Genomic DNA, 26779 nt, shown 5'->3' with positions numbered 1-26779 from the left:
AGACCCTGTCTCTATAGAAAATACAAGAACTACCCAGATGTGGTAGCACATGCCTGTAGCCCCAGCTACTCGGGCGGTTGAGGTGGAAGGATTGTTTGAGCCTAGGAGGTTAAGGCTGCAGTGAGCCCAGACAGCACAACTGCATTCCAGCCTGGGTGACAAAGACCCTATCTCAAACAAAACAAAACGGAAACCACCCAAAAAGTTGGTGACGGAACATGAGACAGACATCCTTCCTGAGAGCTATGCCTCTGAGGTTTCTGACCTAGGGATCCTGAACCTGGAGACCTGGGGCTTCCTCTATATTTACCCCCATACTTTTTGGGTCCTGACCTCCAGGGAAGTAGGTCAGGCTGGCAGGTAGACAGGGAACCCCATGGGTAAGAGGCAGCGTCCCCTACTCACTATGATTACCCAGCCCTGGGTGATCCAGGTCCAGAGGCCCTGAGAGCTCCAAATGAGGCTCCAAGGCTGAGCCATGGGTGGGCAGAGGCACTGTGACAAATGTTGAAAGCTTAGCTCCAAGACCCAGTTCACCTGCACTCCCCCAGTTTACTGTCTGTGGGTCTGGGGCCACCTCTCCAGGTACTCAAAAGAGATCTTCGCCAGGCACAGTGGCTCACGCCTGTAATCCCAACACTTTAGAAGGCCGAGGTGGGCGGATCACCTGAGGTCAGGAGTTTGCGACCAGCCTGACCAACATGGAGAAACCCCGTCTCCACTAAAAATACAAAATTAGCCGGGTGTTGTGGCACATGCATGTAATCCCAACTACTCGGGAGGCTGAGGCAGGAGAATCCCTTGAACTCAGCAGGCGGCGGTTGCAGAGAACCAAGATTGCCCCATTGCACTCCAGCCTGGACAACAACAGCGAAACTCTGTCTCAAAAAAAAAAAAATGAGGTCTTCAAGAGATGACTTGAGATCCTGACGGGTTTACCCTGTGTACCCAAGGCAAGTTCTCCCTAGCCACTGGCCTAAGGCCATATTAAATCATCCACTTTTTGTTGGCCCTGATCAGCTACTCCAGCCCTGGCCTCTGATGCTCCCACCTGTGGTGAAGGATAAAGCAGTGGCATTGGCCTCGCTCTCCTGCCAAAAACAGGCGTGGGCCTGCTTTCCTTTGCCGGCCCGCAGTCTCAACCGCTCCTGGATCCACTCCCCAGACCCCTCCCGTCCTTCTCACCTAGAGTTAATGTACAATCTTCACCAGGACCTCTTATTCGCCAGGAGGCTCTGATTGGCCTCCTCCACTTTGCACTGAAGAACTCTGGCCAGAATCTGAAGATTGCCTCTGCCTCCCTCCCTAACCAATGCCCCCTTCCCATCTCCCAGGTGACCTGGCCCATCTGCCCACCAAGGCCACCCCTGCCTTCAACACATTCATTTTTATCCAGCCCTTACTGGGTACCTCCTGAGGCCTACACACTGGGCACTGGGTTAGCCCCGGAATTCAGTCAAATCAGCCTACGGGTTCACAGACATGGGCACCAACGGCCTCGGGAAAAGCAGAGGGGACCAGAGTTAAGAAAGGAGGCAGAAGGATTCTGAGGTGGATGAGGCAGAGAGAAAATCACTTAGAGCAACACCCCTCACACTTTAATGCACCAGTCCCCTGGGGATCTTAATAAAATGCAGATTCTCATTCAGTAGGACTGGGCATGGGGTCTGAGATGCTGCATTTCTGACAAGCTTCCTGGTGACGCTGAAGCTGCTGGACTGATTACTTACAGCACTTACAAATCATTCCTTCTTTGACCTTTAAGTTCCAAGGAAGCAGGAAGCACAGCTCCCTTAATCACTACCAAGTCCCCAGCACCCAGTACAGTGCCTGTGGACCGGCTAAATATATGAATGGTGTTAATCCTGGCAAGGTGCCCAGCATTCCTGGGCCTACAGGGAAGCCTCCAATGTGAGGAACACCAGAGAGTGGTTTGTACAAAGCAGACAAAGCAGTTCAAAAGCATAGAGGACAAAGGGTTAATTCTGCCCTAGGGGTAGGGGAAGGTGGATTTCTCAAAAGAGGCCACTTTGCATTAAGCCTTAGAGGGTGGGACAGATTTACCCAGGTGGAGACTTGCTGAAGGGCGGGAACAACCCAAGAGCAAAGGTAAAGAGACTGAGAGCACGGGACAGGTTGCAGTCGTGTGGTACACCTGGAGTTCCAGGTGTGGGAAGGTGAAAAAGCCCCAGAAAAGTATGATGCAGACATGCACAGGCCGATGTTAGAAAGTCATGCTAGGAGGGTGGACGCCCGCTGGTGGAACATCAGGAGATGTTGGAGGTGTTTGCAGGGGGAGGGCACCCTGGCATAGAAGGGCTTTCTAGAGGTCACCAGGATCTGTCCCAGGATCAAGGTAGACTGGAAGAAGCAGTTCCTGGGGCAGGAAGGGCCAAGGTGGGAGGAAGTTATGGAGGTAACAGAGGGAATCCTTTGTGAGGGAGTGAGGCCTGCACGAGGGTAGGGGAAGCAGCAATAAGATGTTTTCCCTGATTCTGTTAAATCTCACAGGTGCTAGGCAGGGCACGGTGGTTCACGCCTATAATCCCAGCACTTTGGAAGGCTGGGGTGGGCGGATTGCTTGAGCTGCGGAGTTGGAGACCAGCCTGGGCAACATGATGAAACCCAGTCTCTACAAAAAAAATACAAAAATTAGCCAGGTGTGGTGATGTGCCTATAGTCCCAGCTAGTTTTGGGGGCTGAGGCAGGAGGATTGCTTGAACCCCAGAGGTCGAGGTTGCAGTAAGCCGAGATTGCATCACTGCATTCTAGCCTGGTGACATAGTGAGAGCTTGTCTAAAAAAAAAAAAAAAACTCACAGGCGCTTGAAAATCATCACGTGTTTAGCCCCAAGCCAGGCACTAAGCAACAGAGGTGGTCATTTCCCAAAAGTCCCTGGTGCTCTTCAGACACCAAGAGGGGACTTCCACAATATTTCCCTATGTCCCTCTCAGCCCCCCACATCCTCTCCTCCTTCCCTCAGCTTCATCAGGGGTGTTTACTCTGTACCTACTATGGGCAGCCCTGACGTCACTAGCCCTAGTCACTGCTCTCTGGAGGAGGCCTGCACAGATGCTGGCCCAGATGTGGCTCCACCCCCATCCTCTAGGGAGCTGGGAAGAAGTCAGATCTAGTGGAAGTGGGGACAAACAGCCAGGGATTCCACATGTGAAAGGGAGGGCACCAGGAGGGACCTGGATGGTTCTGCAAGAAGGCAAGCAGGGTACGCTGGAATCCCAGGTGAGAACTCCCTGCTGGCAGAGCCAGCCCTCCAATCCCACAATCCATTCCCTTTACACCAAGATGAAAGCTAAACTCCCAGCAACTAGCCGGGCGCGGTGGCTCACGCCTGTAATCCCAGCACTTTGGGAGGCCGAGGCGGGCGGATCACAAGGTCAGGAGATCGAGACCACGGTGAAACCCCGTTTCTACTAAAAATACAAAAAATTAGCCGGGCGCGGTGGCGGGCGCCTGTAGTCCCAGCTACTCAGGAGGCTGAGGCAGGAGAATGGCGTGAACCCGGGAGGCGGAGCTTGCAGTGAGCCGAGATTGTGCCACTGCACTCCAGCGTGGGCAACAGAGCGAGACTCCGACTCAAAAAAAAAAAAAAAAGAAAGAAAGCTAAACTCCCAGCAACCCTGGGAGAGACCGGTGACCCCTCACCTCCCAGGCTTGGGGTGAGCCGGGCCCTGTCCAGCGTCAGTCCTGAGCTGAGGGTGCCAGGTTGTCCTCCAAGGCCACCAGAGAGAAGGCACCACATGGCTGGCTGGTCCCACTGAGTGGGTCAGCAGAGGAGGGTGAGTGTACCCTAGAAGACAGCCACGTGTGGTTGGGAGGATGATACAATTTAACCCAGGCCCCCCGGACTGAAAACAGGACAAAGGTAGCAGACCCTGCCCTGGGGCCTGGCTGGAGAAACCACAGTACACTCCCATCCAGCGAATCACCCAGCTGCTCCTCTGAAGATAAACCCTTCTTCTCTGCCTAATTTCTCTGCTGCCCTATCTCTGCTACAGGCCTGGCTCTCTCCAGGGACATGAATTGATTCCCTGTTCATCCAGCCCAGACCCTGGGAGGTGGCGGCCAGAATTAATTAATGTTTGTGAAGTGCTGGAGAGAAGCTAGAACCAAGGACCCAAGGGCGCCAGATGACCCGCGCAGGAAATTGAATGGGAGAGGCGGGGAGAAGGGGCAGCTGGCCAGGACCTTGGAGCCTGGAAGGGGAGGGCTGAGAAGACACTCCTACTGAAGCTGGGAAGAACAGGGAGAGAGCTGTGAGGAGAAGGTGCGACCCCTCAAAGGCACCACGGGATCGGTAATAGAGGATTACGGGCTCCAAACTGAGCCTGCCCACCCCCCACAGCTCCGCCCTACCCTCAGAGCCGGGCACGTCCCGGGCCGGCTGCCCTCCCCCAACTCAGCCTCCAGCCACCCACCTGCCCGCCCCCGCGACCACCTGCAAAGGAAGCTTCGGCCCCTCCGCCCCCTCCAAAGGAGTGCGCGGGAGGATAGAGGCTGCGCCGAGGGGGCCGTCTCCTGCCAACTCGAGTTGGGCGCCCCAGTCCTACCTGAGCAAATACTTCACTTCCTTTCTCTAAAAGAAGGAGGCGAGCCGTTCCCTGCTCCTTGAGACTAGGGGGACGTCCAGGCCCTCTGTCAGGGGGCGGTGGCGGCTGGACGCACGCAGCTGGCACCAGGGCCCACGGTGCCCCCTCTTTGCCCGCGCCCCTCTGGAGCTCGGCTCACTCACCCCAAAGTGCTGATGAAGCCATTGACTGAGCCCTCGGCGTACAGGGAGACGATGTCCCCGATGTGAAGAAAGCTGGACATTTCACTCATGGCTGCGGCCCTCCGGGGCCCGGGGCGTGAGGGGCGCCTAGGGGCGCGTGGCCAAGCTCAGTGCGGAGGACTGAGGCGTCCGGGGGGCGGCGAGGGGCGCGCCCCCACCTCGGAGCCCGACGCTCGGTGCGGCCGGGGCGGGCTGGCGGCCACGGGAGCCAGGAGGCTGCGCGGCGGGGCCCGGGGTCCGGGTAAGGAGGTGCCCGCGTCTTGGCGCGCCCGCCGCCTGCCCGCCCCGCCCGGCCAGCGCGTACCTGCAGCGTAGAAGGAGCAGGAAGTCTGGGGCCACCACACACATGCAAATCCCGCCCGGGAGGCGGGGAGGCCACACCCCGGCACCCCCCCCCCCCCCCGCCCCGGCAGCCCGCCCGCCGGCACCCATGTGCACCCGCCCGCCTCCCGGCGCCTCGCGCTCCTCGCGCGTCCTGGGCCCGGCCTCCCGGACGCCAAATGCGCCTCCAGCCCTCCTGATCCCCAAAGGCGTCCTGCACGGAAACGGGGAGCCCCCGAGCCTAGGGGGCTCGCGGAACTGCCATCCCTGTGAGGCCCAGGCGTAGTGGGGAGTTCTCCGCCCTCGGGGTTCCCGGACTATCTGCACCCGGGCCCTCGGCTGGCTAAGAGCCAGTGCAGGCGCCCGCGGAAGGGGGAGTCCAGCTCTCTCCAGCGGGCGCCACCCCCGAGCCGCTCGCGGAGGACGCGCCCTGGAGCGCCCTGGCCGCGGCCGCCCTGCGGCCACCGCGCGGTCTCCGCGCCCAGCTGAGAGCAGGCTAGCGCCCAGAGGCGCGCTCATCCCTTTGCAGAGCAAATTCGGGATTAATTTTTCTCAATGTGGAAAGTCTTTTCATTGCACAATAGAAAGTGCTCAGGCTTGGAGGGGAAATGAAGCAATGGGGTGGGTTTTGTTTTTTTTCTCTCCGCATTCCTGTGTACAGAGATCCAACTTCCGAATCAGTTCAGCCGCTCCCTCTCCAGGAGTTGGCTCCAAAACTCTCTTGGCTCCTTCCGTCTTTCCTTTCAAACAAAAAAGGAGGGATGAAAATTACCTTCGCTAGTTGATAGCACACCCAAGGGCTAACGATGCCAAGTCTGGGTGCCGGCCCCCTTGGATTGACCCGCTGCGGCGGCGCCGCCAGGCTCTGGCTCCCGAAGTCCTGCCCTCAAATTCGCGTCCCTGACTCGCTTACTTTCTGTTCTGTTCCCCGGTGCTTGGGTGTTTGCTTCCTAGTCCTTTATTTGAACGCCTAAGATAGGGTGCCCATTGCCACCGCCATTTGATCACTTTTGCTCCCTTCGGACCCTCCACCCCCACTTCCTGAGTTGTGGGGGGCGTTTGTCCCTGTGATAAAGGGAGGAGGGGACTCGGTGACTGAAGCAGGAAGAAGAGAGGCTAGGGGAGGGGTGGAGACAGCTAAAAGCAAAGAGACAGCTGCTGACCCTGCGAGGAGAAGAGCCCCAGGCAGTGGTTTTTTGTTGTTGTTGGTTTTTGTTTGTTTGTTTGTTTTACGAAGACCCCAGGAACGATATGCGAGGGAAAGACACCTCCAAGATCACTAAGTACTTTGTTTTACAGTTTTGTTTTTTCACCAGGGCAAACAGTAACAAGTTTTATAGCAGAGCAGTCCACACCTTCAGCTATATATAAGCAAAACAATAGTTCACCAAACAATACTTACTCTTATGACCTTTGATGCACGCTGATATTTTCTATTCTATTTCAGTTGTGTTCTTGTTGTTGCTTTAATGCTGATTGTTACCCACTGAATTGTTTTTTTTTTAATGTCCCAAATGGGTTGCAAACTGCAGTTTGAAAAACCTCATCCAGTCCACTGTGCCAAAAAGAGATGGCCAAAGCCCAGAGAAGGAACACCACCCATCAAGGGCACACAGTAGATTCCTGGCAACTGGAGGCAGAAGCCAACCAAGCCTCTGATTTTTAGCCGGGTATTCTCCTATTACCCCGCACCAACTGAGCCACAGCAATGGGTCCCTGGAGCCTCACTGAGAAGGGGCAGCCCCTGGGACAGTTTCACTTGCTCCCAGGAGTCAGGCCTCCTGTATCTTCCCCAATAGTTAGAAGGGAAAAATATGCCTTCATTCCATAAGCATTTATCGAAGGCTTGTTATGTCAGGCCTCTGCTGGGCACCAGGCTCTGATCAAGCTGTCAGCCTGGGCCCAATTGCCTTTTTCCCCTCCCCAGACCATGAGGATGAAGAGGGACAAGTTGAAAACTTGCCTCCAGTGGCTGCACTCAGAACTTGTGCCACAGCCACACCCAGGAATCCACCTCCTTCCTCCCCTGACATCCATATAGAGGTTCCATAACTCAGCCAAAGTGTAGCAGCCAGGAATGGAGGTCACTCCACTTCGGGTCTCTCTGGACTAAAGCACACGGCCTTGGTTCTCCCCACCCCTCCCCATCCTAGGAGTACTTGGAGCCTCTGTCTCTCCACCAACCAGGAGGTCTCAGAGGTGAGGGCTCTGGGCCCCTGTCACGTGCTTCTTCCAAATCAGCTCCACTGTAAGCTCTTTTATACACCTAGGTTTTGGGTTAGAATTTGTTTCAAGAAAGGTTCTGTTGGTTAAACAACAACAATGAAAACCAAAGTTTAAGAAACAGGTGGTACAGCTCCAGTGAGTTCCCTCCCCTGCTTCCTGCGTGAAGCCTTCCTATGCCTCCTCACTGCCCACAGAATAGTCTACAGACCTGAGCCCAGCACACCAGACCCTCAAGTCTTGCTGTCCTCCCACCCTCTGCGGACAACACGATTGCTCCTCAAGGAGGATCCATGCTGTGGACTGGTCAAGAGTGCAGGCTCTGGCTCCCTTTTTTTTTTTTTTTTTTTTGAGACGGAGTCTCACTCTGTCGCCCAGGCTGGAGTGCAGTGGTGCGATCTCGACTCACTGCAACCTCTGCCTCGCAAGTTCAAGTGATTCTCCTGCTTCAGCATCCTGAGTAGCCGGTGCCCACCACCATACCCGGCTATTTTTTGTATTTTTAGTAGAGACAGGTTTTCACCATGTTGGCCAGGATGCTGTCAATCTCTTGACCTCTTGATCCACCTACCTCGGCCTCCCAAAGTACTGGGATTACAGGTGTGAGCCACCACGCCCAACCCGGATGCTGACTCTTACAGGCCTGGATTAGAGTCCCAGCCCTGCCACTTTCTAGCAGGCATTCTCTCAGCCTGTTTGCTCATCTGTTAAATGGAGAGAGTACCATACTAACATGTGAGGGAAGTGTGAGCCATCAGCACAGCATCCCAGGCAGGAAGGACTCAGTGTGTCCCTTCTCATTTCCCCAGGACCTCATCCACTCATACTGCTGTGCCTGGATTCCTGTGGCTCCCTCTAGCACTTCCCCTTTTCAGTTTCCCACAGTCAAAATAAAGTCTTCTTCCCTAAAATACTGGAGCACCAATCTTTTAAGTACCATTATGAAATACTTTAAGAAGTAATAAAAATACAGTGAGTACCCTGTATCTTTCCTCTAGTTTTGTCAAATTTTTGTATTTTACCAAATTTGGTTCCTTTTTTTTTTTTTCTTTAAGAATTAAAACTTAGGCCGGGCACAGTGGCTCATGCCTGTAATCCCAGCACTTTGGGAAGCCAAGGCAGGCAGATCACCTGAGGTCAGTAGTTCACAGCCAGCCTGGCCTACATAGTGAAACCCCATCTCTACCAAAAATACAAACATTAGCCAGGTGTGGTGGCACGTGCCTATAGTCCCAGCTACTCAGGAGGCTGAGGCAAGAGAATCACTTGAACCCAAGAGGTGGAGGTTGCAGTGAGCCGGGATCGTGCCACTGCACTGCAGCCTGGGCGACAGAGCACAATTCTATCTATAAAAAAAAAAAAAAAAAAAGAATTAAAACTTAACAAAATTCAGTTGTGTCCAGGCAAGGTGGCTCACATCTAATCCCAGCACTTTGGGAGGCTGAGTCTGGAGGATCACTTTTGCCCAGGAGTTCAAGACCAGCCTGGGCAACATGACAAAACCCTGTCTCTAAAACAAACAAACAAAAACAAAACAAAAAACAAAATTAGCCAGGCATGGTGGTGTGCACCTGTAGTCCCAGCTACTTGGGAAGCTGAGGTGGGAGAATCACCTGAGGCCAGGGAGATTGAGGAGGCTGCAATGAGCCATGATTATGCCACTGCACTCCAGTCTGGGCAACAGAGTGAGATCCTGTCTTAAAAAAAAAAAAATCAGTTGAAGTTCCTTATGCACCCTTCTCCAAATACATTCTCTCCCTCCAGAGACAGCCACTAACCTGATTTGGGTGGGTTTCATTTCATACAGGTTTTTACGTTTGTATCACATTTCAATGTATCCATAAACAATGTATGATATCACTTTGCAAGGTCTTATATTTTGTATAAATATTATCACCCTGTGTGTATCCTTTGATACATAACTACTGTGTGATAGTCTACTTCCTGACCACATCACAATTACTTTATCCATTTTGCTGGTGACAGGTCTCAGATAAAGACTTATCAAGGTTTTGCTATTGCAGCAACATTGCAATAAACATTCTTGTCTCCTTATGCACAGACATGCGTGTCTGTAGGGCAGTGTTGTTCAAACTATGGATTGAGGCCCATTAATATGTTAGGGAATCAACTTAGTGGGTGAAGATCAGCATTTTTTTTTTTAGACGGAGTCTAGCTCTGTCGCCCAGGCTGGAGTGCAGTGGCTTGATCTCGGCTCACTGCAAGCTCCGCCTCCCAAGTTCACGCCATTCTCCTGCCTCAGCCTCCTGAGTAGCTGGGACTACAGGTGCCCGCCACCACGCCTGGCTAATTTTTTATATTTTTAGTAGAGACGGGGTTTCACCATGTTAGCCAGGATGCTCCATCTCCTGCCATCGTGATACGCCTGCCTTGCCCTCCCAAAGTGCTGGGATTACAGGCGTGAGTCACCATGCCCAGCCAAGATCAGCATTTTTAAAACTCAAAACTGACTAGGAAATATCAATGTTTGTAACACATCATCAGGGTAACTAGTAGGGTGAAAGTTGTCTGTTGTGTGGCATGTGTGCTGTGGGTCATGATATATTTCTTATTGAGGATACCTGTCAAAAAACCTGAAAAGCCCTGCTCTAGAGTAAAAATTTAGTACAATTGCTGGATTACAGGGAAGTTGCACTGTCAACCTCCAAGGAGTTGCCAAATTATTCTCCAACTTGGATGTTCTAATTTACCCTTTTGCCAGCTACATGGGAATGTGCCCACTGAACCGTATCCCCACCAACACAGACTTTTTAACATGAGATTTCTTTATTCCCCCACTATCAGAGAGCATATCATGGGCCATCTTGGATTGAAACATTCTGTTCTTTCTGGGCTCCCTGAGCCAACTGTGAGCTAGATGAAGGAAGCTGTATCCATTTCACTTTGTGTCTCCAGACCAAGTCAGGAAAATAGTAAGTGCTTGCTTGGCAGGGTACAGTGGCTCACACCTGTAATCCCAGCACTTTGGGAGGCCAAGGTGGGTGGATCACTTGAGGTCAAGAGCTCAAGATCAACCTGGCAAACATGGTGAAACCCCGTCTCTACTAAAAATACAAAAATTGGCCGGCAGGGTGGCTCACACCTGTAATCACAGCACTTTGGGAGGCCGAGGCAGGTGGATCACCTGAAGTCAGGAGATCGAGACCATCTTGGCTAACATGGTGAAACCCTATCTCTACTAAAAATACAAAAAATTAGCCGGGCATGGGTGGCAGGCACCTGTAGTCCCAGCTACTCTGGAGGCTGAGGCAGGAGAATGGCATGAACTCAGGAGGCAGAGCTTGCAGTGAGCCAAGATCAAGCCATTGCACTCCAGCCTGGGCAGACAGAGCAAGACTCTGTCTCGAATAAATAAATAAATAAATAAATGAAATACAAAAAGTAGGCTGGGTGTGGTGGTTCACGCCTGAAATCCCAGCACTTTGGGAGGCTGAGGCGGGTGGATCACTTGAGGTCAAGAGTTTGAGACCAATCTGGCCAACATGGTGAAACCCTCTCTCTACTAAAAATACAAACATTAGCCGGGCGTGGTGACAGGTGCCTGTAGTCCCAGCTACTCGGGAGGCTGAAGCAGGAGAATCACTTGAACCCGGGAAGCAGAGGTTGCAGTGAGCCAAGATCATGCCATTGCACTCCAGCCTGGGCACAAGAGCAAAATTCCATCTCAAAAAAAAAAAAAAAGAAAAACAAAAGAGTAAGTGCTTAATAAATCTGTGTGGAATTGAACTGTCAAGGAAAGAGAGGTGGAGAAAGTATATACCCTATACCAGGAGATACACAAGGAGACTGTGGGAGCCCCAGCTTGGGGTGTCACGTGCCTGGGTCCCCTGAGTGGGGAACACAGAGCTTCCAGAGATGCTCTAAGGAATTGGGAAGAACTGATGGGCTGCACCTCTTCTGAGTGGCTTGAGTGGAATGCTGTTAAGCTGGGGCCAACTTCAGGCCCAGGAAGGTCACCATCATCCCCTTCATGACCAATCTGCCCGGCTCAGGCCCCAACTCAATGGCTGGGTATCTCCTAGCTCCCACTAGCCCCACCTCCCAAAGGGAATAAGAAGATCTGATCAGGATTCCCAGGAAGCCAGTGATTTTAGGGGTCTCTGCGTGGGAGGTCTGGGGACCAGAGACTGGTGAAAGGATCACTTTTTACCCTATCTCTTTTTAAACCTTTTTTTTTTTTTTCTGAGACGGAGTTTCACTCTTGTTGCCCAGGCTGGAGTGCAATGGCATGATTTCGGCTCGCTGCAACCTCTGCCTGCTGGGTTCAAGCAATTCTCCTACCTCAGCCTCCCAAGTAGCTGGGATTACAGGCGTGCACCACCAAGCCCAGCTAATTTTTTGTATTTTTAGTAGAGATGAGGTTTCATCATGTTGGCCAGGCTGGTCTCGAACTCCTGACCTCAGGTGATCCACCTGCCTCGGCCTCCCAAAGTGCTGGGATTACAGGTGTGAGCCACTGTGCCCAGCTTTAAAACTTTTACATTTCAGACTATGTGGCTGTATAACCTATAACCAAAAATAGATACAAATAAAGATGTTCAAAGCATTACCCCCAAGTTCCAAGTGCCAGCAGAACACCCCCAGGAAACTCTCCTCCTACACTCTGCATCCACCCTGGGCCTGAGAAGGCAAGGAAAGGAAGGCGGGCAGTGCCCAGACCTTCTCCCTGACTCAGAAGAGGACACTGCGGCCGAGGAAGGGGACTGGGATCTGGGGAGGGGCAAGCAGCTCTGAACCTAGGTGTCCTCCACTAATGTCCTTCTTTCCCTTCCACCTTCTAGAGACTTGCTCTCAGGTCTGCTGTGTGGCTTTGCACAAGGATCAGACCTCTCTAAGTCTCAGTGTCTGCCTCATTGTAAACAGCGTTCACATCACCTTCCCAGATTACCCCCTTGGCTCTGACTGTTCTTTAAGCTCTGACTGGCCCTCTCTGACTGTAATAGGGAGGCATAGGAGAGCAGCTAGCTGTGCTTTATGGCAGCTAGCTTTGCAGACAGATAGTCTCGTGCTTGGGGGCAGATAACAGGGAGTTCTCAAGGGCTCCTCTGACCCTCAGTGCTGATTTGACAGCAGGGCCAAGTGGGGTGGGGCGAGGCCGGGCCAGAAGGGCTGACTCAGTGTAGCAGCCATCCGGCTGGGTCACCCGCCACGGGTGGAGTGCCAATCCAGGCCCGCTGGGGTTCCCAGAGAATTCCTTCCCCATGCCATAAGCTGCCCTAGGCAGGCACCCCAGCCCAGAGTAACCATTTAACCACAGCCAGGGAGAGTGTACAGGGCTTCCTCCCCCAGGAGCCTACACTCGCACACACACACACACCCTCATGCACTTTCACACTCATACACCAACACTTTCACTCACATACTCTCATCCACATACTCAGACACACTGGCACACCTGACTTCTTCGGAAGGCTAGAAAGGAGACAGAACTTGTTCTGTTTTCCTCACCCCCACCCCCATGCCCCAGTCATCAATGCCACATCTATTTCTTTCAGATATTTGCTAACCACCTACCACATGCAAGGGACTGGAGGAATGCAGCCAGCTAACTCCAACATGTGGTCCTAGCCTGGTGAAACAAAAGATGAAAGCCAGCCGCTGCCGAGATTCCCACCAGCCACACAAGAAAGCCTGCCGCCTGCCCTCTTCTGGTGTTGGCCTTGGAATAAGCCCCCGGTGCTGGAGTCCTGAAACCAAGGGGCCTCTACTCCAGGTCTTCCCCAGGCTGACACTCAATTACTAGGTGCCCCCTCCTCCTCTCCCCTGAGAGGATAGGTCATAGGGTAGGTAACCTATGACATCTCCCAGGGCAACTTCACAGTTACAGTGAAAAACAAGTCCTGGGCTGGGTGTGGTGGCTCACACCTGTAATCCCAGCACTTTGGGAGGCTGAGGTGGGTGGATCACAAGCTCAGGAGTTCAAGACCAGCCATGGCCAACAGCCCCATCTCTACTAAAAATACAAAAATTAGCCAGGTGTGGTGGCGGGAGCCTGTAATCCCATCTACTCAGGAGGCCGAGGCAGAGAATTGTTTGAACCCAGGAGGCAGAGGTTGCAGTGAGCCAAGATTGCTCCACTGCACTCCAGTCTGGGTGACAGAGCGAGACTCCGTCAAAAAAAAAAAAAGAGAGAGAGAGAGAGAGGAGGGAAGGAAGGAAGGAAGGAAGGAAGGAAGGAAGGAAGGAAGGAAGGAAGGAAGGAAGGAAGGAAGGAAGGAGAAGGGAAGAAAAGGAAGGAAGGAGAGGAAGGGAGGGAGGAAGGAAGGAAAGAAAGAAAAAAGAAAGAAAGAAGAAAGGAAGGCAAGAGGCCGGGCGCGGTGGCTCAAGCCTGTAATCCCAGCACTTTGGGAGGCCGAGACGGGCGGATCACGAGGTCAGGAGATCGAGACCATCCTGGCTAACACAGTGAAACCCCGTCTCTACTAAAAATACAAAAAACTAGCCAGGCGTGCTGGTGAGCGCCTGTAGTCCCAGCTACTCGGGAGGCTGAGGCAGGAGAATGGCGTAAACCCGGGAGGTGGAGCTTGCAGTGAGCTAAGATCTGGCCACTGCACCCCAGCCTGGGCGACAGAGCGAGACTCCGTCTCAAAAAAAAAAAAAAAAAAAAAAAAAGAAAGGAAGGCAAGAGAAAGAAAGAAGGAAAGAAAGAAAGAAAGAGAGGAAGAAAGGAAGGAAGGAAAGAAGGAAGGAAGGAGAAGGGAAGAAAAGGAAGGAAGGAGAGGGAGGGAGGGAGGAAGGAAGGAAAGAAAGAAAAAAGAAAGAAAGAAAGAAAGGAAGGAGAAAGAAAGAAGGAAAGAAAGAAAGAGAGGAAGGAAGGAAGGAAGGAAGGAAGGAAGGAAAAGAAAGAAAAGAAAGAAAGATAAGACAAGTCCTGGAGCAAAATTTCTGGAGTCCTAGCTCCAGCCTCTAACTAGGTAGAGAAGCTCCCAGCCTCTCTGGGTCTCCATTTCCTTCTATGTAAAATAAAAATGTAGACCTGTATCTGCCAGGTCCTGGCAGGAAGTTGGCAACACACCCCCAACAGGTGATTAAAGAGAGGTTAGTGGACTGGCACAGTGACTCACACCTGTAATCCCAGCACTTTGGGAGGCCGAAGCAGGTGGATCGCTTGAGGTCAGGAGTTCGAGACCAGCCTGACCAACATAGTGAAAACCTGTCTCTAACTAAAAATACACAAATCAGCCAGGTGTGGTGGCGCACGCCTGTAGTCCCAGCTACTAGGGATGCTGAGGCACAAGAATCGTGTGAACCTGGGAGGCAGAGGTTGCAGTGAGCCAAGATTGTACCACTGCACTGCAGCCTGGGTGACAGAGTGAGACTCTGTCTCAAAAAAAAAAGAGGTTAGTGAATGGATGGACTTGCAGAGGTGTGGGCACCAAGGGTAGTGCAGCACCCTGGAGCAGGCAACTGCAGGAAGCTGTTACCACTCAGGCCTGAAAAGGCCAAGGAGGGAAATATAGCCTTCTGGAGGGCAAGGCCCAGACACTGCCAGCCTGGGGGGAAGTGGGGACCTGATGGAACAGATACACCCACCTCTCTCTCCTCCACCCTCCAGTCTCTTACCAATGCCTCCCATTGGCACAGCTTAATAGGAAACCAGAGGGCAAGGGAGCTGGGTGATTCAGGCCACAAAGGTCACCCTCTTGGGGCACACAGCCAGGGCAGAAGAGTGGGCAGAGGAGCTGGAGGGGCAGATGGAAATATCTAGCATAAGTAACTACTTTGTAAAACACCTAGCTCAGTCAACAAATATTACCTGTAATTGTCATTATTTGCCTAGACCTGAGGATTCTAAAAAAAAGACAAGTGCATGTAGATCTAAAGGAATGACCATCTAACGGTGGAATTTTGTTTTGTATGGATGACCAAGAATGGGACATGTATAAGGCAAGATTTTATCAAGATCTCCAAAATCAGGCCTCCAAGTCCCCTTCCCTGTTTAGTAATCAGTTTTTGAGTGCCTGTTACACCCGCTGGCTAGGAGGAGGAAGCTGGGGGGCTGGGCTGAGCCGCCAAGCCCCCTGCGTTCTGAGTCTGAGTTGGGAGTGGCGGGGATTACAGTGGAGGCTAATTACAGTTCTGAGTTGCCCTCTGAGGTCATCCCATCCTGAAGCCCAGGTTGGCATCTGGCAGGAGCTCCCAAGGAGAGGGGGTGGCCTCTGGCCATTCCTCCTGTCTCCAGACTCTGGAGGGGGACCCTGCACCAGGAGAGAAGCAGTGCAGGTCTCTGTGAATGTGCCCAGGCCTTGGCACCTCACCTGCCAACAAGAAAGGTGGGTTGGGAGGGGAAGCATCAGGCCTGTGATCCTGTGGGGAAAGGAGAGCAGCATGGAAAACTTCCCCGGGGGCAGGGCCAGGCAGGAAGGAGCAGGCTTTGTCTGAATGAGATACAGGTGAAAAGCATGACGTCAAGTCCACCTGGGCTGGTCCTGGCCTCTAGCCGCACCCCACCCCACCTTGGCAGGACTAAGGCCCTCCCAGCCAGTCCTCGCCCCGGCTGCCCGGCCAAAGCTGGGAACGGATGAAATAGAGGGGTTCATCCACTTTACAGGACCTGCTCCCGCGCCGGGTTTGTCAGCCTCTGTTTCCGAATCATTCAGAAGGAAAAGGTCATGCATCCAGGGCTGTGCCTTCTGAGGGGGCAGGGAGGGGTCACAGCTGAGGCTCCAGAGTGGAGAGGGAGAGAAAGGCCTGCTGTTTGTAGGAGCTGAGCAGACACTGGGGCCCTTGTCCTGGGGCAGCGGGGGAGGCTGCTGGCCAGATGTAGAGCAGGCCTGGCCTGAGCAATCGGCCTCTTCCTCCCACAGCCCCCAGCTGCTGGGCCGGCCTAAGAACAGAGAAGACCTGACTGAGGTCTGCAGGAGTGCAGCCCGCAACCCTCGCCAGGCACCAGAATGCCGAGACAACCAGGGCGCTCAGAAGCATCCCCAGCGCTGAATGCAGTGCTGCCTTCCTGAGGCCCCGGCGCTGCAAAAATCCTCAGAGTCTGGCCTTCAAAGTTGGGCAGGTTTTCTCCGGAAGGGGCTCTCCAGTCTGTGGTTGACCAAACCCAGCCTCTAACTTTCGAGGCAAGCAGTCTGGTGTGGAGGGCTGCATTCAGCCACTTGACAAATATTTACTGAGTCTGTGCTGTGTGCCAACTGCTGTACAGGATGCTGGGGTACTATAGTGACCCCAAGTAGACACAGCCCTGCCCTTGCGGAATTCAAGCTTGGGTACAGGTCTGAATCACTTACCTAAATTATACTGAACTGTGCCGTGTGCTGTGAGAGAGTGGGGTGTGGTGATCTAAGACTGGAGCTCTCCCAAGCGAGGCTAGAGCAGTAGGGGATGGGTGGGGAGGCAGGGAGAGGCAGGAGGGATTCCCTGAGGAAGTGACACTTGAACTGACATTCCAAGCATTGGGGAATGGAAAGTGCAAAGGCACAGTGGCAGGAAGGAGCACAGTGAATATGCTCCAGGAAGGAGCAAGCAGCGCAGCTGTAATGGAGCAGGAGGGGCCCCAGCAAGAGATGGGGCCGAGGTCAGGCAGGACTTGGAATCACAGGAAGGGATTGGTCTTTGTCTTAAGCAATGAGAAGCCATGGAGGGCTTTTGCCGGGGAGGACTGGCCGGTAGCTGGGTTTTGAAGCCCACTCCCAGTGTCTGAGTGCAGCACTGCTGGGAGGGGCTGCCACAGGGTCCAGGCGGCAGGTGTTGGGGCTGGATGTGGGGGAGGGAAATAGGAAGGGAGAGAAGTGGACAGATTCAAGGGATTCAAGAGCAAATTACAGCGGTCCTTGAAGATGACAGGATATGGAGGGTGAGGGTGACTTTTCTGCCCTCTGGGGCCCCTAGACTGAGGGGATGATGGGGCATGTCACAGTGTAGGAGCTGACAGAACCAGACAGGCTGTCATGCTTGGGGAGGTGGCTTTCATTCTCTCTCCACACCTGCTTCCCCTCCCCAGCCTCCCAAGGGCCTTGGGACGGGCAGGGCATCCGCCTGGTTCACAGGAAGATTCTAACCTCCTAAGTCCGCATTGTGACCAGGCCAGTCCCTCCTGGAATCCCAGGCAGGGAAGGAGTCCAGTGGCTGAATCATCCTGCTGATTAGCTGATGCATGTGGCCAGCCAGCCAGCATCCTCCTCCCTTCTGACCCTCATCCAGGGTGGGTGGGACTCCTGGGAGAGCAACTCCGAAGAAAGCCCTGCGCTGGCTGCCCACAGATTGCTCTTTTTCTTTTTAATTAAGAGACTTCACTTTTGCAGAACAGTGTTAGGTTTACAGAAAAATTGAGCAGATAATATAGAGTTGTCATATACCCCCCTCACCCTCTCACAGATTCCCCTATGATTACCCTGGTGCTCTGGTGTGATATGTATGTTACAACTATGGAACCAATATTGATACATTATCATTAACTAAACGCCACAGTTTGCATGAGGGCTCATTTTTCATTTTGTGCAGTTCCATGGCTTCTGAAAAATGTGCAATGTCATGCATCCATTGTTACAGTATGCAGACAGCTTCACCACCCCCGGAGAGCAATTCCAGAGGAAACCAGCCAGGTACTCTCAGTCCATAGACTGCACCCCACCCTCCCAGGCAACGCTACCCTGCTACCCTCACCACAGTGGAGAGCAGCCATCATGGAGACACCAGATGAGTGAGGAAATTGAGGCTCAGACATGTTATTTCATTTGTTCATGGTCACATAGCCGGTAGTAGCAAAGCTGGGGACCCTGGGTTCATTTGTGTTCCTCTAAAGCAGACCCTGAGGCCAGGACTCGGGAATAGTAGTTTATTTGGGAGAAGATCCTGGGAAGCACAAGTCTGGTTGGCACGGGGGCTGTAGCTTCTGGTGACATTCTCAGGGGCTGTGCCCTGCAGCTTCAGGTTGTCCCACCAAGGGGTGGAAGAGCCAAGGTGAGGAGCAGGTTATTTACCCACTAACTCCTGTGCTTCTTGGTTGAGGGTAGTACTGGGGACATTAATCCCAGCCTTCCCATGTCCCTGTGGAAAGGGAGGAAGCCCAGGACAGAGGAGCAGCCTAGCAGAGCCCACGGAAGGACTCGGAGGGCGCTGAAGGCCAACCTAGGTCCTCTGCATTTTCCTGCGCATCTCCAATCACTCATTCATCCTATAGACCGTCAGTGGGCGCCTGCTGCATGCCAGCCCTGTGCACGGCTCATTTCACAGGAAACACTGGGATCCCTGTCACTTTGCTGTGGGAAGCAGCAAAGTGTGGAATCTCAGGGTCCCTGCAAGGGGGTCCCCAGGGATGGAAGGGCCTGTGATCAGTCTCCTTGAGCTCCAAAGGGTGGTTCCCAGAAGACAGAGATGGATTCCTGCCAAGCACTGTGCCTACTCAGCCTGGGTCCCTGGGTGAACCAACCCTGAAGAACCATTGTGCCGGCAGTCTCCTCTCCCCTCCCAGCCAAAGCAGGGACATGAGGGGGAAGACTCCCCAAGGGCCTTGGTGCCCCTGGTTGCCACGACCCCCAGTTGCAACCCAGCTCCTGACTCCCTGCAAACCTGTGATGGACATGGATTGGGCCAAGCTGAGCATCAGCAGCTCCTCCCTGTGGTTGGCACTGCTGTCATTCTATGCTCTATTTCAAAATGTAGCCACTCCCAAGAGTGACCCCAGCACAACAGCAGCTCTCTGTGTTTGTCCAGAGTTGGCTGGGAGAGCTGAGAGGAAAACTACCCAGGGCAAGGCACGTGAGGAAGACTCAGAAAGGAGGAACAAATAACCAACCATCGCCAACACCCGAAGCCCACCCCTAGGTGGTGCCATGGTGCTTGGGTGTGTTGGTGCTTAGTCTTAACTCATTCTAGTCCCCATTTTACAGATGAGGAAACTGAGGCTTACCAAGCTGTTGGGTCTTGCTGCCGATCAAACAGCTAATGGATCATTCCCATGCTCCAGATGGAGAATGGAAACTCAGCTGTTTAACAGGTTGGTGAAGGCTGTACAGCCAGCAAGGCATCCTCATTTTTCACATAAGGAAAGCTCAGGGAGGTGAAGGGGTTTGCTCAATGTCACAAGCTAATAAGTGACAGAGCTGTGACTTAAACTTGGGTCTGCTTGTCGCCAGGGCCTGTAGGCGTCAACTCCATGCTACAGAAGGGCCACAGCTGGGGAATCTGAGAGGGGAATCTCTTGTCATTGAGGAGTTATGCCCAGACAAAGGCAGAGCAGCCCCGCAGAGGACCCCTCACAGACGCCGCCCTGAACACTTCCCCAGCAGTAGCTGGGAGGAGCCTCGAAGTTGGGATAGGGACTTCACCAAGGCCTGTCTCCAGCCTCCACCTGCAGCTGCCTCCAAGATCTTCTCTGATTCCACCTTCCAGTGGGGGCCCCTGGCCCACTGCCTCCATCCTGAGCCAGACAGGCCTTTGAACCCAGGGTGAGTTTTCTCTGGCACCACAGTCTGTGGACCACACACAGGCTCTACCTGCCCTGCTTCCAGCCAGCTCCAGTGCCAATCACTGAGATTCATTAGCTCTCTCTTTGCCCCACAGACAAAATGCACAGCAGGAAGCTAAGAGGTTAGACAGCAGGGAGGACTTCCAGGTTGTCGGGAATGGAGATGTGAAGATTGGGTGACAGAGGTTGTGATGTTCTTTGAAAAAAGAAAATGCAGGAATGCAGCCTGCCTGACTAAAATCCCAAGTTCAGGGACTCCAGACTCATTAATCATTTTTTTTTTTTTTTTTTTGGCCTTTCCAGCTCTCTCCCTTCAGGGCCTGGGTGCTGGGATCGGGAACTGGAAGGCTGCCTTTGGAACCTGTTCAGACCTCCAACCAGGACCACACCCGACAGCTCACATTGCTCCCATTCATAGTCAATAATAATTACCATTTAGTGAACACTTACTACAGGCTCTTTATGTCTCTATCAACTCACTTAATCCCTAAATGGCCCTATGTGAGGGGTACTATTATTAGGCCTACTTGACAGATGGGAAAACTGAGGCCCAAGGCCCTCTACAAGACTCTTCGTCTTCCCAACATCTGCCCATCCTTCAAGGCTCAGCTTCAATGTCTCCCTTCCTGAAAGGTCATGCCAAGGACTTCTAGCCTGTCTCTTTTCTGCTCTCCACAATGCAGTCAGTGCTTAGGGACCACCCCTGCTGTGGGCCTAGGCTCTTCAGGCCAATCTGCCACTGCCTAACTCTTTTTTTTTTTTTTTTTTTAAAGAGTCTTGCTCTGTCACTCAGGCTGGAGTGCAGTGGCATGATCTTGGCCCACTGCAACTTCCACCTCCCAGGTTCAAGCGATTCTCCTGCCTCAGCCTGCTGAGTAGCTGGGATTACAGGCGCCCACTACTATGCCCGGCTAATTTTTGTATTTTTAGTAGAGATGAGGTTTCACCATCTTGGCCAGGCTGGTCTCGAACTCCTGACCTTGTGATCCACCTGCCTCGGCCTCCCAAAGTGCTGGGATTACAGGTGTGAGCCACCACACCCGGCCAGCATAGCTCTTAACCTTGAACAAAAGCCTTCTCTAAACCTCAGCTTTCTTATCTATCAAATGGGGATTATGAAGTAACAACTGTAGAGGACTGATATGATTTGGATATTTGTCCCCTCCAAATCTCATGTTGAAATGTAATCCTCACCAGGCGCAGTGGCTCACGCCTGTAATCCCAGCACTTTCGGAGGCCAAGGCAGGTGGATCACAAGGTCAAGAGTTCGAGACCAGCCTGGCCAACATGGTGAAACCCTGTCTCTACCAAAAATGCAAAAATTAGCCGGACGTGATGGCACGCTCCTGTAGTCCCAGCTACTCAGGAGGCTGAGGCAGGAGAATCACTTGAATCTGGGAGGCAGAGGTTGCAGTGGGCCGAGATCATGCCACTGTACTCCAGCCTGGGTAACAGAGCGAGACTTCATCTCAAAAAAAAAAAAAAAAGAAAGAAATGTAATCCTCAATGTTGGAGGTGGGGCCTGGTAGGAGGTGTTTGGGTTAAGGGAGTGGATCCCTCTTGAATGACTGGTGCCCTCCTCATAGTAATGAGTGAGTTGTTACTCTGGGTTTGTACAATATCTGGTTGTTTAAAAAAAAAGAAAATGTGGCACCTCTCTCCTTGCTCTCTCTCTTGCTTCCTCTTTCACCATGTGGTATGCCTCCTCCCCCTCTGCCTTCCACCATGATTGGAAGCTTCCTGAGACCCTCATCAGGAGCAGATGCTGGTGCCATGTGCCCTGTACAGCCTGCAGAACTGTGAGCCGATTAAACCTCTTTTCTGTATAAATTACATGGTCTTAGGTATTTTTTTTTATAGCAATGCAAGAAGGGACCAACACAGAAAATTGGTACCAAGAGTGGGGCATTGCTATAAAGATATGTGAAGATGTGAAAGTGGCTTTGGAACTGGATAATGGGTAGAGGTTGGAAGAGTTTGGAGAGCTAAAAGGAACACAGGAAGTTGAGGGAAAGTTTGGAACTTCTTGGAGACTGGTCAAATGGTTGTGACCAAAATGCTGATAGTGAGATGGATAATGAATGCCAGGCTGATGAGGTGTCAGATGGAAATGAAGAACTTATTGGGAACTGGAGCAAAGGTCACCCATGTTATGTCCTCGCAAAGAAATTGGCCACATTGTCTCCAAGCTCTAGGGATCTGTGGAAGTTTGAACTTAAGAGTGATGACTGAGGCATCTGGTGAAATAAATTTTTAAGCAATAAGGCATTCAAGATGTGGCCTGACTGCTTTTAACAACCTATAATCAGCTATGAGAGCAAATAAATGACTTAAAGTTGGAACTTACATTTAAAAGGGAAGCAGAGCTTAAAAGTTTGAAAACTTTGCACCCTGACCATGTGGCAGAGAAAGAAAAACGCATTTTATTTTCTTTTCTTGAGATGGAGTTTTGCTCTTATTGCCCAGGCTGGAGTGCAATAGCATGATCCCGGCTCACGGCAACCTCCACCTCCCAGGTTCAAGGGATTCTCCTGCTTCAGCCTCCCTGGTAGCTGGGATTACAGGCACCCACCACAACAGCCGGCTAACTTTTTGTATTTTTAGTAGACACAAGGTTTCACTAAGTTGGCCAGGCTGGTCTCAAACTCCTGACCTCAGGCAATCCACCCACCTCAGCCTCCCAAAGTTCTGGGATCACAGGCATGAGCCACTGTGCCCGGCTCTTGAAAAAAGCATTTTCAGAAGAGGAATACAAGCAGGCCGTGGAGCAATCACTTGCTAGAGAACATTTCAAGATTAAAAGGGAGCCAAGTGCTAATATCCAAGATAATGGGGAAAAAAGGCCTTGAAGGCATTTCAGAAATCATTAGAGGCAGCCCCTCCCATCACAGACCCAGAAGCCTAGGAGGAAAGACTGGTTTCCTGGGCCAGGCCCAGGGTCCTGCTGCCCTGCCCAGCTTTGAGACAGTGCTGCCCACATCCCAGTTGCTCCATGTCCAGCTGTGGCTCAAAGGGCACCAGGTATGACTTGGGCTGCCATTCTGGAGGGTGCAAGCCGTAAACCTTGGCAGCTTCCATGTGGTGTTAAGTCTGCATGTGAACAGAGTGCAAGCATCAAGGAGGCTTGACAGCTTCCCCCTAGATGTTAGGTGTCCAGGCAGAAGGCTGCCACAGGGGTATAGCCTGCCACAGGGGAGGAGAGATGTGGAATTGGAATCTCCACAAAGTCCCCATCAGGGCACTGCCTAGTGGAGCTGTGGGAAGGAGGCTGCCATGCTCCAGACCTCAGAATGGTAAAGCCACAGGCAGCTTGCATACTGAGCCTGGAAAAGCTGCAGGCACTCAACTTCAACCAAGAGCACCCACAGGGGCTGCACCCTCCAAAGCCACAAGGGCAGAGCTACCCAGGATGTGGGACATGGAGTCAAAGGAAATTATTTCAGAGCTTTAAGATTTAATGACTGGGCCTGGTTCGGGCTCATGCCTATAATCCCAGCACTTTGGGAGGCCAAGGGTGGTGGATCACCTGAGGTCAGGAGTTCGAGACCACCCTGACCAACAAGGTGAAACTCTGTACTAAAAATACAAAAATTAGTGGCCGTGGTGGTGAGCGCCTGTAGTCCCAGCTATCTGGGAGCCTGAGGCAGAAGAATGGCTGGAACCTGGGAGGTAGAGGTTGCAGTGAGCCAAGATTGCGCCATTGCACTCCAGCCTGGGGGAAAGAGCGAGACTCTGTCAAAAAAAAAAAAGATTTAATGACTGCCCTGCTGGATTTAGGACTTGTGTGGGGTCTCTTGCCCCTTTCTCTCTCTCTTTTTTTGTTTTGTTTTGTTTTGAGATGGAGTCTCACTCTGTCGCCCAGGCTGGAGTACAGTGGCGTGATCTCGGCTCACTGCAACCTCCGCCCTCCGAGTTCAAGCGATTCTCCTGCCTCAGGCTCCCGAGTAGCTGGGATTACAGGCGTCTGCCACTGCGATGGGCTAATTTTGTATGTTTTTAGTAGAGATGAAGTTTCACCATCTTGGCCAGGCTGGTCTTGAACTCCTAACCTCAGGATCCACCTGAGACTCCACAGGCCTGTGAAATCAAAGACAAGTTATTTACTTCCCAGATACAATGGTAGTACAGGCATTGGATAAACATTCTTATTCCCACAGAGAGAAATTTGCCAAAAGAAAGGGGCAAGAGGAGGCCGGGCGTGGTGGCTCATGCCTGTAATCCCAGAACTTTGGGAGGCTGAGGCAGGTGGATCACCTGAGGCCAGGAATTCGAGGTCAGCCTGGCCAACACAGTGAAACCCCTTTTCTACTAAAAATACAAAAAATTAGCTGGGTGTGGTGGTGTGTGCCTGTAATCCCAGCTACTGGGGAGGTTGAGACAGGAGAATCGCTTGAACCCAGGAGGCGGAGGTTGCAGTGAGCCAAGATTGTGCCATCGCACTTCAGCCTGGGCGACAAGAGCAAGACTCCATCTCAAAAAAAAAAAAAAAAAAAAGTGTAGCACCTACCACCACTTTCTCTCCCTCACTCTCTCTCTTACCAAGTGAGACACCTGCTCCCCCTTTGCCTTCTGCCATGATTGGAAGCTTCCTGAGGCCCTCACCAGGAACAGATGCTAGTGTCATACTTCCTATACAGCCTGCAGAACCATGAGCCAATGAAACTTCTTTTCTTTATAAATTAGCCAGTCTCAGGTATTTCTTTAGAGCAATGCAAATGGAGTGACACAAGGACTTTGGTGACTATTCAACAAGATAACAGACATTGAGCCCAATGATCAGTCCCTGGCACAGAGTCAGTGCTTAAAAGAGGCAGGTCATCGTGGCTAAATTGATTATACTTGCTCTCTTATTATTAATAGTACTTCATTATCCTACCTCTGTGGATTTCACCTCTCAACCTGATTATCAGTTTGTTGAAGACTCATCTTGGTATCTTGGTTTGGGGTCCCAGAATGCAGACCCTGAGACAAAGGTCAGAGGACACACACATGAATGGAGGTGGCCACGGCAAATACCAGCAGAGGAGTGAAGAAGTAAGGCAGGGGAGGGAAGGATGCCAATGGAGGTGTCATCGAACCAGTTACCACTGTGGGCAGTTACAGCCCTCTGGGGAGCTCGGGGAGCCCAGGCCAGAATATGCCTCAGAGTTGACCCAAGCGAGCTGCCCAGCAGCAGGGGATTTCTTGTTTAATTAATTAGTTAATTATTTTGAGACAGGGTCTTGCTCTGTCATCCAGGCTGCAGTGCAGTGGCACAATCATGGCTCATTGTAGTTTCAAGCTCCTGAGCTCAAATGATCCTCCTGCCTCAGCCTCCCAAGTAGCTGGGACTATAGGTGCATGCCACCACACCCAGATAATTTTTTACTTTTTGTAGAGACGTGATCTCATTATGTTTCTTAGGCTGGTCTCAAACTCTTGGGCGTAAGCAATCCTCCTGCCTCAGCCTCCCAAAGTGCTGGGATTATAGCAATGAGCCACCCTGCACCTGGCCTCTTTTTTTTGAGATAAGATCTGTTGGCCGGGCACAGTGGCTCACGCCTGTAGTCCCAGCACTTTGGGAGGCAAAGGCAGGTGGCTCACCAGTTTGAGACCAGCCTGGCCAATGTGGTGAAACCCTGTATCTACTAAACAAATACAAAAATCAGTTGGGTGTGGTGGCACATGCCTGTAATCCCAGCTACTTGGGAGGCTGATGGAGGATAATCGCTTGAACCTGGAAGGTGGAGGTTGCAGTGAGCCGAGTCATACCACTGCACTCTAGCCTGGGCAGCAGAGTGAGACTTGGCTGGGCGTGATGGCTCACAGTAATTCCAGCACTTTGGAAGGCCAAGGCAGGCAGATCACCTGAGGTCAGGAGTTCAAGACTAGCCTGACCAACATGGAGAAACTCTGTCTCTACTAAAAATACAAAATTGGCTGGGCCTGATGGCTCACACCTGTAATCCCAGCACTTTGGGAGGCCAAGGCAGGCAGATCACCTGAGGTCAGGAGTTCAAGACTAGCCTGACCAACATGGAGAAACCCGTTTCTACTAAAAATACAAAATTAGTTGGGTGTGGTGGTGCATGCCTGTACTCCCAGCTACTAGGGAGGCTAAGGCAGGAGAATGGCTTAAACCTGGGAGATAGAGGTTGCAGTGAGTCAGGATCGCGCCATTGCACTCCAGCCTGGGCAACAAGAGTGAAACTCTGTCTCAAAAAAAAAGAAAGAAAAAAGAATGAGACTCCAACTCAAAAAAAAAAAAGAAAAAGGTCTTGCTCTGTTGTCCAGGCCTGAGTGCAGTGGCAGGATCATAGCTCACTGCATCCTTGGACTCCTGGGCACAAGTGATCCTCCCACCTCAGCCTCCCGAGTCACTAGGATTACAGTGGTGTGCCACTGTGCCCAGCAGGGTTTTTCATCAACTGCTGGTGGGTCATTGCTGGAAGGCTGCTTCTGGGGCCTTAACTCCTGGCACCTCCAGCCTGCCGTGTGGCCATGACCAGCCATCCTCCCACAGCCAGAAAAACGACCGTCAGGCAGAGAGTTGCCAAAGATCTCAGTAAACAGCCTTCATAGGTGGGGAGGAAAGCTGAGGGATGCAGGCAGGGCATCCAGGGCAACTGCTGCAGCTTTCTCCCAGCTGTCATCTATCCGTGTGTTCATGCGAGCATGTATGTGTGTATTTGGACCGGGTTTCACAGTCACAAGGAATGTTCAAGTGGTAAAAAGGCAGACAGGGTGTCGGGTGCAGTGGCTCATGCCTGTAATTCCAGCACTTTGGGAGGCTGAAGCAGGTGGATCACGAGGTCAAGAGATCGAGACCATCCTGGCCAACATGGTGAAACCTCGTCTCTACTAAAAATATGAAAATTAGCTGGGCGTGGTGGCACGCGCCTGTAGTCCCAGGTACTCAGGAGGCTGAGGCAGGAGAATCGCTTGAAGCCAGGAGGCGGAGGTTGCAGTGAGCCGAGATCGTGCCACTGCACTCCTGCCTGGTGACAGAGAAAGACTTTGTCTCAAAAAAC

At 52.2% G+C, this 26779-nt stretch overlaps 1 protein-coding gene across 3 annotated transcripts in view; it reads right to left on the bottom strand.

The window, feature by feature from the left end:
• Positions 1 to 6116, bottom strand: part of ITPR3 (inositol 1,4,5-trisphosphate receptor type 3) — a 75880-nt gene extending 69764 nt beyond the window's left edge. Inside the window, exons 1-2 of one of the 3 annotated variants that reach the window (XR_004184265.1) lie at positions 6024 to 6116; positions 4751 to 5850 (exon numbers count right to left, since the gene is read on the bottom strand). Coding sequence is in view for 2 of the 3 variants with exons in the window: in XM_031667048.1 (XP_031522908.1) it covers positions 4751 to 4839 (89 nt within the window). In the remaining variant the exon portion in view is untranslated. The remainder of the gene's footprint in view (positions 1 to 4750; positions 5851 to 6023) is intronic. The other 2 variants (XM_031667048.1, XM_003897461.5) reach the window with 2 other exon arrangements.
• Between the last annotated feature and the right edge of the window lie 20663 nt (positions 6117 to 26779).

The sequence above is a fragment of the Papio anubis genome, chromosome 6 (genome assembly GCF_008728515.1).
Source record: "Papio anubis isolate 15944 chromosome 6, Panubis1.0, whole genome shotgun sequence".
NCBI lineage: Eukaryota > Metazoa > Chordata > Mammalia > Primates > Cercopithecidae > Papio > Papio anubis.
Note: the sequence above shows the minus strand (reverse complement) of the source record. Positions and strands in the feature narration are given on the sequence as shown.